The sequence below is a fragment of the Harmonia axyridis genome, chromosome 4 (assembly GCF_914767665.1).
Source record: "Harmonia axyridis chromosome 4, icHarAxyr1.1, whole genome shotgun sequence".
Taxonomy (NCBI): Eukaryota; Metazoa; Arthropoda; class Insecta; order Coleoptera; family Coccinellidae; genus Harmonia; species Harmonia axyridis.
In genome coordinates, this window is record NC_059504.1 from 40,461,249 (window position 1) to 40,479,338 (window position 18,090).

General features: G+C 34.5%; 1 protein-coding gene across 1 annotated transcript; it reads right to left on the reverse strand.

Moving 5' to 3' along the window:
* Positions 1-4,170: 4,170 nt before the first annotated feature.
* Positions 4,171-13,733, reverse strand: LOC123678353. The gene is made up of 4 exons (XM_045615341.1): positions 13,581-13,733; positions 10,068-10,339; positions 8,272-8,307; positions 4,171-4,660 (listed from the first exon to the last, which is right to left on the reverse strand). The coding sequence occupies exons 1-4, from the start codon at positions 13,660-13,662 to the stop codon at positions 4,325-4,327; spliced, it is 726 nt and encodes a 241-aa protein (XP_045471297.1). The 5' UTR covers positions 13,663-13,733; the 3' UTR covers positions 4,171-4,324.
* Positions 13,734-18,090: the final 4,357 nt, after the last annotated feature.

Below are 18,090 nucleotides of genomic sequence, written 5' to 3' on the forward strand. Positions count from 1 at the left end.
CAACGTAAGGCCACACACATCAATAGTGACTCGCCAGAAGTTCTTATGCATCCACCTTATAATCCGGACCTGGCACCAAGGGATTATCATATCTTGCTGTCCATGGCGAACAATTTTGCTGGTGAAAAATTCGTTTTAACAGAGGCTTGTGAAATTCGACTGTCTCAATTTTTCGCCAATATCGACTAGGGCTTCTATGAGGGAGGCATATACAAACCTTCAAAAAAGCAACAAGTTATAGAACAAAACGGCGCATATTCGAAAGGAAACGGATCATTCTAACTGTGGTAATTAAATCTTGATTTTTATGCACAAATAATGATTTTTTTCTATACCTCATACTTTCTTGTGCCCGAATTTTCTCATGAAATACATCTACATATATTAATGAAATTGTTCGAACTTGTTTTTGTACTACAAATATTTTGGAAACTGAATATGATATGATTTACTAAAATATATCTTTCTATAAAAAAACACGTTTCTTGATAGGCACCAACAAAAAATTCCGCTATTTTGCTAATCGATATCAGCCGTGACTTTCTATGGCCCCCCCCTCAGACATCGCCTGGATCCGCCCCTGGTTACAGGGTGGCCTTGTTCTCCTAACCTCTCATCAGCAAAAGATCGAATAGTAGCGAATCGGTCTCTAATAGCCATAAGTCTTAGACGTCGATCTTCAATTTCATTTGTGCCCCTTCGACGTCCAGTGCTTATTCTTTTTCGATTTTGTGCATTACCAAACCACGCTTGACAACATCTCATAACAGTAAATCCTCGTTTACGTGCTCTAAGCATTTTAACAACAACTAAACATCGACTTAGGATCTCCTCGAACAGCTGCTTTGTTGTAAATTTAAAAAACTTGCAAAAAACTAATCCAATATTTGAGTAACAAAAATTGTTCACATGAAAAACCTTCACGATTTTTTTCTTTAAATTCAATCATTTACTTCTTGCTATACTATCTATGTTTTACCATAAAATAAATGGCTTTCAATAAAATTCAATTTGGATTGTCTGACTCAGTGTTGAAATAAGTCCTAAGAGTATATGTTTATGAGATAGCGGGTGTTTTATTTATGCAGTTTATCAAAAATTACTAAGGATTATGCTCAGTGTCAATCAATATTCAAGTATCGCGGAAATAGTTATTTGTTTTAGTAGACAGCGTAGTATTGACAGGCTTATAGTTCATAACCGAGCGGAGCGAGGCTAGGAATTCAGCTAAGGCAGTCCAGCTTTCGAGTTGAACATATAATTTTTTCTTCGTTTCTTTATAATTACATATATAGAATATTGTATTTGCAAATTATTACCATTCCTAGAATCTTTTTATTTTTCCTGTAAATGTAATAAATAAGAACAAAATTTGATAAAAATGGCAATTGTTGGAATGGTTGCTTGCTATGGAAATGTATATGTCCAATGTCCATAATAATTATAGATGGACAACTGAAATCTTTTATTCTCATAAATATTTATAATAATTCCGCTGCCTAGGCAATCGAAGTAAAACTTTGCTGATTGATATGTGTCAGCAAAATTTATATTTGCTGTCAATCGGAGAAAAAAAACCATTCTGAAATCTAGATTTCTATGAAGTTTATTGAGATCGCGAATATACAAGAAAATCTCGATTTCAGATTGCGGGAAGGGATGAATCTGTTTAGGAACTCGGGGTAAAATCATCGTTACACGTACACTGTCAAAGCCTAATCCACTAACGAGATTGAGGCATAAAGGACGGGCAAATGCAACCAGGCCTTTGTTTGCCGGTCGCGGCAATTTAAATTCAAGGGGTTGCTCGACCAAAACTACAGAGATCAAAGCAAGAGGTAACTTTAATTTTTCATGATAATTTTTGAGGATGTTCCGCTTGTCTAACTCTACCGGACAAGTCATATACATAGTTTCGTTTGATGTCTGCAGGATCTACATTGAGCAGCAATGCGTAATAATTGGGGGAATAAGATAGCTCAGTTTATGTACGCGTATGTTTTGATTATGTTACTTCCAGCCTGCTCTGCCTCAGTCTATGTTTTCTGGAAAATAAGAGCCTGCATTTAAATGATCTAATAATTTTTTTTCGGGCATTTACATTACTGGAATTTAATATTGTTTATTTTTCATGGAAACGGAATATTCATCATAAAGGTTTGTTATTTCTTCCATCTTACAAATCATCTCAACTGTCAAATAACCTTACAGATAAAATTCTTTGAAGGAATTCGTGGCATCGAAGATAATAAATCAGAAGGGGTACAAAAAAATGTTTTCTACAAATGTTTCAGGAAATCGACTAGTGTTTTTCAGAATGATTTCACAAAAAGAAATATATACAGAGTGGGCAACATATTGATCGCAACTTCCTTTTTTCAAATGAAACACCCTGTATATTTTTCTATATTTGACTAGCTCTTTCTTCCCTGATTTCAAATATATAATATATATTCGGCCTATCTCTCTTATTCTGAGTACCACAGAGTTTCAAAGTTCGAGAACCACCTGGCAAGCTAAATACTCAGTTTTCAAGTGGAAGGCTGCGATAATTCTAAATGCGCTTTTTTGGTTATCTCGTTGGCAACGATATATGACATACATTTGTCATTGAATGACACTATTCATCAAATATGCACTCCACAGAAGCGGAAAAATTTGAAATATTTTCACATTATGTGAAGAACAATAAAAATTAGAAAGCTACAAGGCGAGAATATGTTGCCCACTTTGTATATATTTCGTTTTGTAGAATCATTTTAAGAAGCACTTGTCGATTTCGTGAATCTTTTGTGGAAAACATTTTTTTGTACCTCTTTTAGTAGCAAAGTTAAAGGGGGGTCAAATTATGATGAAAAACTTGGAACGTCCTGAGACGGGAATGCCCTGTAAAGAATTTATTGAGGAGGTCTATTCCTACTTAGGTCCTAGTAAAATTACCAGATCTATAAATATAGATCTCGCATCATCAATGTTTCTAGCCAATTTTTCGGAATGTTCCAAGCAACGAAAATTACGCCATTTAGGTTTTCTCCTTCATAAATTCATCCTACAATACATTCACCTGTATAACAGCAAGGCCTGGGCCAATGAAATAAGTTGGTACTCCTTTTCTGGTAAGTGTGTGGCCTCTTCATTTCCTTTAATTCCCGATTGACCAGGAAGCCAGACTGAAGATCTTGTTATTCTTGGCCATTTTTTGAATTCTCTTCGACACTCCATTCACATCTCAGAATCCATTATAATTGGGCTTAATTATTTGATTGCAGCCTGACTGACAGAATTCAGCGCTCACATTTCTGATCATTTTTCTGGTGTCATTACCACATATCTATCGATTGCAACTAGCTCTGCCTGAAAGGAACTTGGACAGCCACCTCACAGTGAGCATTTGGTGGCAGCCTCAAATATTCTAGTCCCCGTCATAATTTTAGAAACGTATGTGTACAATTTGATGGTATTTTTCTTGAGAGCTGGGATTGTAGACTCCCTTTCCCAATTTATTTTATACTAAGCATAGTAGTGAAGGTTTTCTCGATGTTATATTTCTTTATTATCTCGTCACTGAGAAGGCTCGCTGATGGTTTGTAATTGGTCAGAGAGGAACAGGCTCTCTGATTCTCAGTTCCCTCAATGCCGGTACATAGAAAGGACTACTTTCTTCTATACATTTTGCGTAGGCTTTGATTCAACTATTTCAGAGTTATATTTGGCTCATTTCTTCTATTTATCTATGAAATTGGAACATTTTCAATGAGAAAGACAAAAAATTCTCAGTTATACAAGTAAAAAATTGTAATGAATTTTATCGTGAAAATTTTCCTATCATTGAGAAATTATAGTATGGTTACATCTCTTATTCTTCTTGGCGAATTTTTTTCTATTTAAAACTCAATTGATGCTCTCATTACAGAATCCTGATGAAGATATAATGGCTAGATGGAATAAATTGAAAGTGATCCCGATTTCAGACGAATAGCGGTTCAAGATTCATGAATTCGGTTGGATTATTCTCGACTAACAATTTTTTTTTATTTTTTCTCTTATTTCATCAACAAATATTTGAATTTGACCAACAAAGTAAACATAAGGAAATCTATATTTCCTACATCTCATTCAGTGTCAGTATAGTATTACTTCAAATGGAGGTTGTAAATGAAAATTATTCCATACTCTTAATACTGGCATTTATTAAAATATTTCTCTTCCTTAAGTGGAAGCTCTTACAGTAAATAATCTGTGAAAATAAATTAAAGAAGCTGAACATCATACGTAAGTGAATTCTCAAGACCGATATATCCCCCATAAACCTGCAGAGTGATGGTTATTCCTCATGCAAAAATGGAGGCGGAGGAGGTACACCGTCAGACAACTTCGCTTTTATCCTCTCCTTCAGTTTGCTGCAAGACTTTGTATCCTTTATTTCACTTTCGGGGCAATTGAGCTGTGTCTGAACGAAGAGACAATGCGCTAGCTTTATGCCAGCTGGATTACAAGCAGATTTATCCTCTGTATCTCTGATCTCAGTCGCGTTTTTGGCTTCATCAATGCATGTCTCGATAATTGTGTCTTGGAATTCGGCAAACCATGGGTCTTTGGAGAAACTTTGTTTCACGAAATCGGCAAACTCAGCGTCTCTCACATCACCATCAGCGTCCAGCTGAAACAATAAATCATTTTCTAGATTATTTAATTCTATGAGATATTCTGTATGAGATCGACTATTTCAAGGTATTTTTAAATGAACCGAGGAAATAACCAATCGGGAGCTCCAATTGGATTTTAATTATAGAAAATCCAAAGGTGGCTCTTGACAGTTCAACAACAAATATAAACTATTCTACCGTCATTTCATTGACCTTTTTGTTCGTGAAAGAGTGATTGAATTTGTCTCGAAACTGTATTTTATTGGTGTACACCTTTGCTTTCGCCGTTTTGCAATAGATGGCTGTCGTGGTAACTGCTAGTCGGAATAAATAGATCGTTGATGTCATACAATAAGTTCAGGTATTTGTCAACATAACACCATTGAAATATTAGTTGATTTGTGTCTGCATCATAAAGTTATTCTCTATTAAACTCTACTCTATTTCGTCATTTGCTGGAGGTTTTCTGTATTAATATGAAGAAATTTGCGGCTGACGCTCATCAATGCTCTCAAATACCAATGGTGAGGCCGAGATTAGTTTCAACGCTTCCAGAACTGTGATTTTGACGTCGAAGACCAGCATGGCGGTGGAACAGAGAAGGTTTTCTAAGATGCAGAATTGGAGGCATTACTTGATCAAGACTCGTGACAATGCAACAAAAATCAGCAGGATCATTGGAAGTGACTCAACAAATCATCTCAGAATGCATGAAAGTCATGGGAGGATTCAGAAAAAAGTAAATTGGGTGCCGTTCGACTTGAAGCTGAGAGATGTTGAACGGCGTTTGTTTGCTTTTGAACAGCTGCTTACAAGACAAAGACGCAAGGGATTTCTGCGTCGCATTGTGACTGGAGACCAAAAATAGGTTCATTACGATAATCTCAAGCGCAGAAAATCATGGGTCTATCCCAGCCATGCTTCCGCGTGGACGGCCAAACCGAATACTCACGATTCCAATGTCATGCTCTATATTTGGTGGTACCAGCTCGGCGTAGTGTATTATGAGTTGTTGAAACCGACTGAAACAATCACAAGCGATCGTTATCGAATGCAATTAATGCGTTTGAGCCGAGCATTGAAAGACAAATGGCCGCGATATAACGAGGGACATGATAAAGTGATTTTACAGCATGACATTTTGCGAAAGTGGTCAAGACATACTGGGGAACGTTGAAAGTCCTAACCCACCCGCCGTAGACCCCAGACGTTTTTTCCTCCGACTATTACTTGTTTCATTCAACGGCACAAAACCTGGCTGACCAGCACTTGCGGTCTTATGAGGAAGTAAAAAATTGGATCGATTCGTAGATCGCTTCAAAAGATGACCAGTTTTTTCAACGCTGAATTCGTACGAAAGCTGGAAGAAAGTAGTGGACAGCGATGGACAGTACTTTGAATCATAAAGTTATAACCAGTTTTTTACAATGAAGCTTCGAATTTCGGAAAAAACGGCGTAAGCAAAGTTGTACGCACATATATATTAATTCTATTTTCATTTAATAACCCAAATTACCAGAACGTTGATTGGATCTCGTTTAAAATAGCCAAAATAGTCTATTTCATGAGTTGTCGGGAAGGGGTCAACGAAAACTGCAGAAAAAGTCTTTTGATGTTGAATTCAATAATTGCTTTTCTTAAATTAGAATGCTAAAATTCATAAAGAATGATTTCGTAGATATTCAGGGAATATTTGCCAAACACTTTATTGTAACGGGTGTTTTTTTTTCGACGTATATAACTTTAAATTGGCATTTCTGTTCTAGATGGCGACCGATTCAACAGCTGTCAAGTGGTTTATTCTCAGTTTGGTTTGGCAATTCATCATGAACATCACGCCTGAACAACGCTTACAAATATTGCAATTTTATTTCGAAAATAATGGTTCTGTGCGGAATACGTATCGCGCACTACGTCCATTTTATCGTCGACAAAATCGTCCATCAGAGCAGTTAATTCGATTAACCATGGAACGTTTTCTCACCACGTTTACTCTCATTGATAACTCGCATCCCCAGAGACGCCGTACGGTGCGTACAAAAGAAGCTATTGCTGCTGTAGAGCGTAGCATTGGGGAAGACCCGAATGAGTCTATCCGCCATCGAGCACAGGAATTGGATCTGTGTCCATCCACTTTATGGAAGATTTTGCGGAAGGATCTTGGTTTGCGTGCTTACAAAATCCAACTCGTGCAAGAATTGAAGCCAAACGATCAACAAGTAAGGCGTAGATTCGTCGAATGTGCTCAAAATGAGATTGCCGTTGTTCCCGATTTTCATAAGCGAATTTTGTTTAGCGATGAAGCGCACTTCTGGTTGAATGACTACGTCAACAAACAAAACTGCCGCGTTTGGAGTGAAGCTAATCCTCAAGTGTATGTCGAAACACCGTTATCGTTACCGAAAAACTGACTGTTTGGTGCCCTTTATGGGCTGGTGGAATCATTGGTACGTACTTCTTCAAAAACGATGATGGCCAGAGCGTTACAGTTAATGGTGATCGGTATAGATCCATGATTACTAACTTTTTCATTTCTGAATTGAACAACTATGATGTCCAGGAGCTGTGGTTCCAACAAGACGGCGCAACAGGTCACACACCTCGTGCCACAATCGATTTATTGAAAGACACGTTTGGTGACCGCCTAATTTCACGTTTTGGACCTGTGAATTGGCCTCCAAGGTCTTGTGATTTAACACCGCTAGACTACTTTCTGTGGAACTATGTAAAGTCATTGGTCTATGCGGATAAGCCACAAACCCTTGACCATTTGGAAGACAACATTCACCGTGTTATTGCCGATATACGGCCACAAATGTTGGAAAAAGTCATCGAAAATTGGAGGTCCAGAGTGGACTACATCCGAGCCAGCCGTGGCGGTCACATGCCAGAAATCATATTAGAATGTAATGCCACAAGATTATCTTGCGGATAAATAAAATTCATGTCAATCGAATGTTCCATCGTTGTTTTATTGCAATTTAAAGTTCTATAGCTCTAAAAAAACACCCTTTATATGAACATTCCACCCATGGGCTCTTGGTTCACACAGATAGTCCACAATTCGGTATTTTTTGGACTCAAACAAATTGTTATCATGTTAGAAGAAAGTGAACAGAGAGGGAAATAGTGATTACTTTTTCGAATCAAATCGTATTACTAGTTTTGATAAACCCGCAACAACTTATTCGTTATTTCAGATAGTTCTCATTGGAGATATGAATGATAATTTGAACAAGAATGATATTTAACAATATTGCATCATATTTTTATATCTTAAAAAACTGCAAATTACTTTTAATTACTTCTCAATATGAATTGAAGAAAAAATTATTCCACAGCCATAGGAAATGTTTGATTTGGCTCCATTACAATTGATTATCGTTATTATATGAGGAATTTAATTATTTCAATTTTTATCACTCTACCAAATGTAAGAATGGATATTTCTATGTACATTGTGATTAAGACCATTGCCAAATCCTATTCAGATCGCGAAAAATAATAACTGGTATTCGGTTGTTCTTGAAGAATTGAAATAATGAAGTAAACGCTTCAATTTTCTTTGCAGGAAATGACCTATTTGCAATTATAGTATTCAAAGAAAACCTTGACTAATACTTACAACGTCATTCTTCTGCCCAACACACTGCATGACGCACTGGAAAAAAAGAGATAATCAGTAATTTCTTCGATTTAATTTTTTTTCACAATAATAATATAATGAATATTTCAATGATTGATGTAAGAAGAAATATTTTATGAACGTTATTTTTTACGAACCTGCTAATTCAAAACATCAAAATTTCAAAAAAAATATTTTCTTCAAAGCAAAAGAAATATTTTATTTTGAATATCTATCCTTAATCGCGTTGTGAATCATGATTGCTGGTAACAATTTAAAAAACACTTTGATTATTAGTCCCCAAGTTCATTATCAAGTATTCAGGAACAGCTAAAAGTTTTTTTTTTATGTTTTGGTTCCCACGAAAGGAGATATCCTGTAATGTTCAGAGAACATCGTGAGAACCAAAAAAGTAGAAGAAAACAACATCCATGTTAATATGATTAGCTCCAATAAACATAAATGCGCAAAATTTTATTTACCGATCGATGGAGCGTTGAAGTTTCAAGATGTCGTTATTTCTTCAAAGCTCGTTCAGTTTTTTTGATATTAAGTTCACGCAAATACTAATAGAATTAATTGGTTCAGCTAAATGGAATTTTTCAACGAATATTTGAAGAAAAACAAGTGGAATTTTTTTTAAGCTTGTTCTGAAATATTTGAATTTATGTGAGAGTTAGTGGATGTTTATGTTCGAAATGAAAAATGAACCATATCAATTTAAACATTTTGTAAATGAGCATTTTGTTCGATAGGTCTCTAATTAATTTTTCAGTTCTCACAATCTTGATCAACACCAAATAGGTTGGATCTTTTTGTTTTTTTTTGTGTTCTCTCCTATTTTTTTTTCACTTTCGATATAAATCTAGTAATGAATTAACAAAAATTTTTCATTGTTTTCTCGATAACAACCTAATATGGGTAAAAATTACGAAAAACAATCAAGTTTTAAACGATAAATTAATTATTTATTTCAGAAATGACCAGCGGCGTACTACGAAAAGTTAATGATGCGAAAAAAGGGTTGCCCTAGAAAAATATCTCCCAGTAAATTCTCACATTCACTTGGCATACTTACTGGATAATCAAGTCCCTAGATATAACCTATGTTTGAAGTTTGATTTCAATATTTCAAAATCTGAAGAAGAAGTTATAGGTTGAGGAAATAAAAATGTTGAAACTAATTATTGTCATAATATTTAAATTGTCTCCCGAAAGTAGTGAAACAATTGAGATCACTATTGGGACGAAAAAGTTTTCGGTTTCCGATTTAAAAAAATGTTTTTTACCCAATGCGTTTCATCCTATTTTTTTTATATGAATGTAAGTCTCTTCGACTTTTACCGGTTTGTGTAAATCCTTGTAACGGCCTAAGCTTCTACATTTTTGTTCAGACGAAAAGTGGGCGTAGGAAATGTGATATTTCTATATCTCACATCTTACTTATTCCATGTAGATGAAACTTGGTAAAGATTTTTCAATCAACTAACAAGTGGATTCATGAAAATATCAGCTCCTTTGAACTCATGGTGTGACTTGCCCATTTCTCAAAAGTGAAATGAATAAATAATCGATATTTCAACATTTCAAGTTCTTATACTGCGATTTTTATGGAATTTGATATGATTATAAGAGTTGGTACATTGATGGTGCCATAAACATTTCAGCTTTTTTGAATAAATCAGAGAGATCTAGGTAGATAATAATGTAATTTGTCTGTGCAGTGTTGACTTTTCAGAAGCGGAGGACGAGTTTTCTGTTAATTTATCCAATGGATATTGACAAAAACTACTTACGATCATATCCCTCTTGTGTTTTTCAATATTTTCACATTTGAAGGGATCCATTCTGTGTTCTTTCTCTTTACCCAGGACTTGTTTGAAGCATTCTCTTTTAATCTCCTTTTCTTTTTCATGCAATTCTTCCATGGACGTTTCAGCACAGCATAATCTCTTTCTTCGGTACCTGCATTTGTCAGAAACAGCCTCTTCATCTCTTCTGAAGCGTAGTTTTGGTATAGGGACATCCATGGTACTATAGTAGTCTAATTCATCAGCTAAGTACTCATCTGAAAGAATAAATAATAGTATATTATTGGGCCTTATAATGTCATTTAGTAAAAGGTTTTCCAAGAGGAGGTGTCATTTTGAATAGACTGCTATCTGGGCAGGTGTCACTTTTGACGCTGTCATCTTCTGACGAATGACAAGTCAAAACTACGTTATTGCTAAAAATGAAAGATACATGCTTCAGCAACACACTGAATTCATTGAAATTCACTACAAAAATAGTGAAAAACTAAAACACCTTCTCGACTGACAATAGTGAACTAATGAAAAATTTGAGCTGTTGGGTAAAATTAGTGATGTGAAGTAATATCGTTTTTATTACTCATTCCAAAATGAGGCTGGTAAAACCGTTGCGGCGAATGGCGAGCTATGATGATTTTTATGGGCGGCATTGGAAGATATTAATTTGGCTGACTTTAATTTCCAACAAAATGGCGCTACGTGTCACTCATGCAACGAAACAATTTGGCGAGAAAAGTTTCCTGGACGTGTTATTTCTTGAAGGTATGATCACAATTGGACACCAATATCTTGTGATTCAACACCTTTAGACTCTTTTCTCTGCAGCCGCGGGGAAGGAAAGGTCTATTCCAATACTCCACAATCGATTTAAAACCTCAAAAATGAAATTCGTTAAGTTATCGAAGACATACTGCCGCAAATGGATAAAGTGCTCATGGAATATTTTATGAAAAGTATATGGTGCTGCAACCGTAGCCGTGGCGGTCATTCAGCTGATGTCGTCCTCCATCATTTATAGCAAACCTTACTTTTCACAATGAAATGGAAATCAATTGATTTCTCAGAGATACTCTGAATAAATTTATCATATAAACTTATTTTTTTTTTGGGCCCACTCCTGCTTAGTTGCAGCCCCATGAAAGATGGCGCCCGAAAAGTGGTTTTTTATTTCTTGTCAACCAAAAAATTCACAAAAACGAAATTAACTCACATTTTATGTAGGCGGAAAAGCATTCAAAAAAATCATTGGTGGTGTTCTTCTATGATTCCAAGGGGTAGAAAAAACCATCCCTCAAACTTGTTCCGCAATAACTTTTTTATATTCATTTTTCACTAAAAGGAAATCAATTTTGGAAAGAATGATCCATTTTCAACAAATGAGGTTTTTTGTAATGTTTTGCAAAAATTCAGAGTTTTTGAGAAAAAAAAAATAGCAACACATAATACGCCCGAGTTGTGGAGGCTTGAATAATTTTCGACCATGAATTTATCCAATAGGCGGATGTCAGAACGATATTTTCAATGGGAACTAGTACAAAGGTAAAAGAAATGTAAAAAAAAACATTATGAAAATTTCAAAAATTAAAAACTTCTTCTCGGATGCCATCTAAGCAGGAGGGGCTCAAAGAAAATATATGAAAGACCCACCTTAGTTTTTACAAGTGATCACCCCCTAAATTTTTTCGCAACTATTCATAGGGTAAGTATGTCTGGAATTTGAGTTATTAAAGTTTGAATTGTTTAATCGTACTGATATTTGTTATTAATTAAAATGAAAGATGAATTTGAGTATTCAAAATATTGTTTGAAGCTAGGATTAAGTGGATGTTTCAAAATGTGAAAAGAATTTTTTGAGTATTTCAATCAAAAAATTTCTCCTAGGACAGAATATACATAATTTCCAATATTTAGTAAAATGAATTCGAGAAAAAATCGAAAATTCTCAATGAGTATAACTAAGAAGAATATACGATTGATTACAACACAATGACTCGAAGAATTCAGAGAATTGGCCCAAAATGCGTTGATATTTTTCAGATTCGCCCAAAACTGATTCTATCCAAAGACCTCAGTACCCCATACCAATCTTGTCATTAAAATATACACTAGTGGAATAAATTAAAGGATCAAAATTAAATTCGAAATTTTTAGCGGTTTTTCAAATGGCTGTATTTTCGATAAAAATAATCGTATCTCAATTTGAAAAAAATTTTTTTGAAGCTTGAAGTTTATAAGTTGGAGATCTAATAATGAAAAAATTTTTCAAGCACGTGTACCGCTCAATCCTAAGGAATACAGTATCTACAATTTCTGATAAATTTTTTTCAGTTTTAATTTTTGGCATACAGACTTGGAAATTTTTTTTCCAACTTAAACACTTTACGGATGAGATAACTTCAATTTTTTGAAAATTCGATCGAATGAAACAAAAAAACGCTACATAGTTCGAACTGAAATTCTTTGGGGTGCTATACAACTGCAAAAGGCATACTTTACATTAATGGTCTTTTCAATATTTTCAATTGAGCGCTTGATTATCCAAAAAGCGCTGAATGTAGAGAACGAAAAGGAATTCTTCCCAAATATCGAATAGCTATTTCTTGTACAGAATTCATACAAGATTTCAAAACATCCCTTAAATTTTCTGTGCAATCATTGATTGGTGAAATATTGATGGTCGAAGACAAAAAGGTCCTTTTCAATTCAAAGTATATTTCAGCGAGAAGTGCTCGCATCGAAATTTTGAAAAAAGAATATTGAAGCTGAATGAACAAGTTATCTCATCCATATAGTGGTTAAATTGGAAAAAATATTTCCAAGTCTGTATGCCAAAAATGAAAAAATTCCTCAGGAATTTTAGATATTGTATTCATCACAGTTAATGTGAAAAATTAACTCTACAGTAGTTTAGAGCTTGTTTAATGTATTTATTTTCTTGAATAAACTCTTTTATTATCAGGATTGAGCGGTACCTACATCTTGCTTGAAAAATTTTTTCATCATGTGATCCTGAAACTATAAACCTCAAGCTTCAAAAAGGTTTTTTTTAATTGAGATACGATCATTCTTATCGAAAATACAGCCATTCGAAAAACCGCAAAAAATTTCGAATTTTATTTTGATCCTTCAATTTATTCCACTGGTATATTTCGATAATAATTTATTTGGATTCGTTTCACCAAGAACTGAGAGTATTTCATATTAGTTGTAAACAGAAGTTAAAAATCAGTAATGCTTCCGAAAAAAAAAGAAATTTAATAACTCATATTATCAATGTGGAATTTCATCGATTAAAATCTTCGAAATTATGTATGTACGGATGCTACTCGATTAATTCTATAAATGATAATGATTATTTCTGCTGGTTCCACAAAAAATTATTAAAGAATCATCCCACGAAATATGCCAATTTTTTTAGGGCACCTATAGTTTAAAAAAAAAATTTTCTTAAATCCTAAGAATTTTTCATCAGGAACCATATTCTGAAAAACTACTCACTGAAGTCATCGCTTGCAAACTCATAAGCCGCCACCGCACACAAGGCAGTTGCCACTAAGCCAAACAAAACCACTTTATTCATGTTGACAAGAGCCCTATATTGAACTAGACATTGAACCCGCACACTAAGCTATATATACCGCTCTTCTTCATCAATTTACCGTAAGTCTCACGTGGTATCAATTTTGCCGGCATGACTCTTGCAGATTATGGTTGATTACACATTTTTTTTGCGATTAAAAAATTATTAACATCATTTGTAATCACCTGAGCGCTATTCAATTCCCTGATGAAAATAGAACAATGACTCCATTCCATTCCTAATAATTGTATCATTAGCTTATCAGAAATTGTTCTGTTATACTGGCAAAAATTCAGGGTAAGGTGAAAAATCACTATCTACTACTCATATATTTTTTTTACAATAAAATGTTACATATATTCAATGATAGTATTTTTATATCATTCGTTTACCGGCCAGATGACTTAATCATTTCGTAACAAATTTTTGAATTTTGATCCATAAATGATCTCAAATGATAATATCTTAGCCTTTTCGGATCAGTAATCAAGGAAATAATGGGTATATCTTTTCCATAATCATTTCTTCAATTTTCTATGGCTTGGAAAATGAAAACAGTTTGAAATTTTGCAAGCATCTTGAAAGAAATTTTCATTTCAAATCACCTTAAGGGGAAATACTCTCAAGTGACAGCTCAGTTCAAAACGAAATTATATACAGGATGTTTTCAGTTCGACTGCCTATCAGACGTTTCTGGAGAATGGGGCCTATTTGAAATCTGAAAATTCGGAATATGACATTGTTTGGACACTACCCTAATTTTTCTGTGTAGGATCCGACGCAATCATAAGAAAATAGGGTTCTAATTTGAAAATTGAAAGTTATGATCAAATTTTGTTCACAATTTTTGGCACAATATTTTAAACACCCTGCGATGATATTTCTCAAGTGCAAGATATGCACGATATTCCAACATCATTCTCATTCGAGAAACTGAATCGAATATACGCAAAGGATATTCACAGTAAAAATAATTCTAATAGTGACTATGTAAATTCTCACATTTTTTTTCGGTTTTTTCCTAATATTTTGAAAACTATAAGGACTAACACGAAAACTTCAGTAAGGAGTAATTGAAAATGGGAATCTTGATAGTATCTAAGATATAAAATGAAAAAAAAGTTTTTTTGAGAACTATTTTTTTCATTTCTTGTACAACCGGAAATGCTGGAGCTCAAGCTGAATAGGGCATCATCAGTAATGTCATATCCCGAATTTTTAGATTTCAAATAGACCCCGTTCTCCGGAAACGTCTAATAGGCAGTCGAGCTTGAAACACCCTGTATGTGTTCTCTCAAAACCACCGTTTTTTATTTGGGATTTTCACATAATTTCTTTAAACAATAATCTAAATTTTGGAACGACAATATTTTTAATTTGTGAATGGAAAATGTTTGTAACTTTTCGTTTTTCACGAAACAATCGATGATATGTTCAAAGTACAAGGCAGTTATATGTTTTTGAAATATTCTTCAAAAGAACCTACAAAAAATTACTACAAAAAGGGGTAAAACTATAATTATGTGAAAAAAATAATCGACCGTCGTACAGTGCTACCCTCTACTCATATGCTTCGTAAAAAAAAAGAAGATATGAAGTGAATGTACAGGGTGGGCAAATAAGCGAGGTAAGCGGCTATATCTCAGGATCCACTCATCGTAGAGACTTGGGGTAAAAAATTTTACCACTAAAGTGTACAACAGAACACACTGAAAATTGTTTTGAAGTTCATACCTCTACCGCTAGGTGGCGTAATAGCTACCGTCAAGTAGAAAAATGAATTTCACTCGAAAATGTTTCATATAAAGTTGAAGAAAAACAATCATCACTGTAATCCTTGTAAAATTCTCTATCTTTTTGAATTGTCACTTTCGATTTTACGACATCAAATAAGGGTAGGTGAAAGGGAGAAATCTGACTGATTGAAACGCCTGTAACTTTCGGCCATAACTCCAGAACGCCTGAAGCTATCGCTTTGCGACCTTTTGGTTTTTTCATACAAATTTGATGGGATTTCTGTTTATGTCAGCACCTAAAGACACAATTTGGTTTTTCGCAGTGCATCAGTTGAAGAATATCTTTATTCGGCCATAATTCCAGAACACATGAAATTATCGCTTTTCGACCTTCAGGTGTTTTCATGCAAATTTGATGGAATTTCTGTTTCTGTGAAGAAAATCCTATCATTACATTTGAAATTTCGGAGTAAATTGAACAAAACAATGAACTTCTGACTTAGCGCCCCCTATCGAAAGCAGCGAAAACAAATTTATCATAACTATATTTTGTCCTCAATCAACAAGATATTATCTCTCAGACGAGATCTAATTTGCTCAAAAATGTTGAGCCAAACTGAAGTTACAGGCGTTTCAATCAGTCAGATTTCTCCCTTTCACCTACCCTTATTTGATGTCGTAAAATCGAAAGTGACAATTCAAAAAGATAGAGAATTTTACAAGGATTACAGTGATGATTGTTTTTCTTCAACTTTATCCTCCTGAGTCCCGACATAATATTAAAGGTGATATAAAGGTGATATTTGGGATTTCGGTTCATTTAACACTGAAAACGTCACAAAATTTTTTTGAAAAATTTTATTCAAGGGGAAGTACAAAAAAAATAATGTCCAATGAGATGGACATCAGGACGATATCATTATAGATTATTATGCAAATGAAAATTTCTGAAGCAATTATTGCTACCTGTCAAGCACAAAAATAGGGTACATTTCTCACAATAAAATTTAGTTTTCAATTTGCAACCTGGATTTTTACACCCCTTCCGAATACGATCAATTAGAGGACGAATCTTGTACAAGCGGTCGAGCGTTTTTTCTTGAGGTGTGACATTGTTATCGATCACTTCTTTCAGATTATTCCTAATCAAGAAATATCGATCCCTGGTCATTGCAGTAGCTATTGCACTAACTTTAGTTGTTTTTGCCCAGTACATTCTTACTTGGGGATATTTCAAACATGACATCAAAATTGTAATAGCTATAAACTTTTTAATTTCTGGTAATATCAGATTCATTGATTTTCCCTTCTCTTCCAAAAATTTCACATTCGTGTAATCACAAATATTCTGGAGAATCTCATCATCCAGATACATTTTTAAATAGTCCTGAACTTTCTAATCTCTGCGAGATTCGACGTTGTCAACAGGTTCTTCAAACACGAAGTTTGGTGGAATAAAGTTTTTCAATATTTTCCAATTCATGCGGTTTCTGTTATAAACCCGTTCAGTAGTTATCCTTTCTCTAATCACACTTAGCGGCTCGTCATCAGAATCTTCTTCAGACAAAATGTCCTCAGGAGCGTCCTCAATTTCCTGTATATCTTGCTGAATCTCGAAATCAACTTCATCATTAGAAAAATCATCTAATTCTAAGTCTGAACAGTCGGCATCCAGAAGTTGTTCGATTTTTTCATCGTCTACTCCAAATCTCAGTCGTTTTTTCGTCCCGAAAATCGCTGAAAGAGAAAGTATCGTTATGTGGAAAAAGTTTGAGTATGACCTACTGTCCAACTGGATGGACAGGTACAAAAATAGTCATTTTTTGTTCAATAACACTTGTAGTAAAAAAAAAATGATTTGATTACATTCTTAGAATACTAATGCAGTGACACAAACAAACATCACACATAAAACAGGAAAAAATCAATACTTACAGTCAATAGTTGTAGGACGAAAGGCGGCCATCATGAACAAAATTTTCATGAACAAATAACAGCGCACTGTGGCATAACAGCAAAACAGCTGGGCATGCAACGCGTTCGTAAATTCATCCAATACGTTGGACCGAAGGATTTACTGTCGTAAATTCACTACAATATTAATAATACGCTTGAATCTGGATGTCCAACATATTGGACATCGGGACTCAGGAGGTTATATGAAACATTTTCGAGTAAAATTCATTTTTCTACTCTACGGTAGCTATTACGCCCCCTAGCGGTGGAGGTATGAACTTCAAAACAATTTCCAGTGTTTTCTTTTGTTTACTTTAGTAGTAAAATTTTTTACCGCAAGTCTCTACGATGAGTGGATCCTGAGATATAGCCGCTTACCTTGCTTATTTGCCCACCCTGTACAACTTTGTACACCGTACCAAGTTTTGTCATCTCAGAGGCGCCAGAGGGATAATGAAAGTGTACCGGGTTTTTCACCATAATTTGACCCCCCTTCAACTTTGTTACTGAAAGAATTACAAAAAAAATGTTTTCTATAAAAGTTTCACGAAATCGACTAGTGTTTTTTAAAATTATTTCACAAAACGAAATATAAACAGAGTGGGCAACATATCGATTGCAACTTCATTTTTTGAAATGAAACACCCTGTATATTTTACTATAAGTGACTCGCTCTTTTTCCCCTGATTTCGAATATATAACATATGTTTGGCCTATCTCTCTTAATCTGAGTACC

Bases quoted from the DNA above. Each gene is read 5' to 3' on its own strand.
- LOC123678353 (XM_045615341.1), bottom strand. From the start codon at position 13,662: ATGAATAAAGTGGTTTTGTTTGGCTTAGTGGCAACTGCCTTGTGTGCG. The intron at 8,308-10,067 runs GTAAGTAGTTTT...CTTTTTTTCCAG, and splicing joins AACACAAGAGGGATATGATC to TGCGTCATGCAGTGTGTTGG. The intron at 4,661-8,271 runs GTAAGTATTAGT...TTATTGTTTCAG, and splicing joins TTGGGCAGAAGAATGACGTT to CTGGACGCTGATGGTGATGT.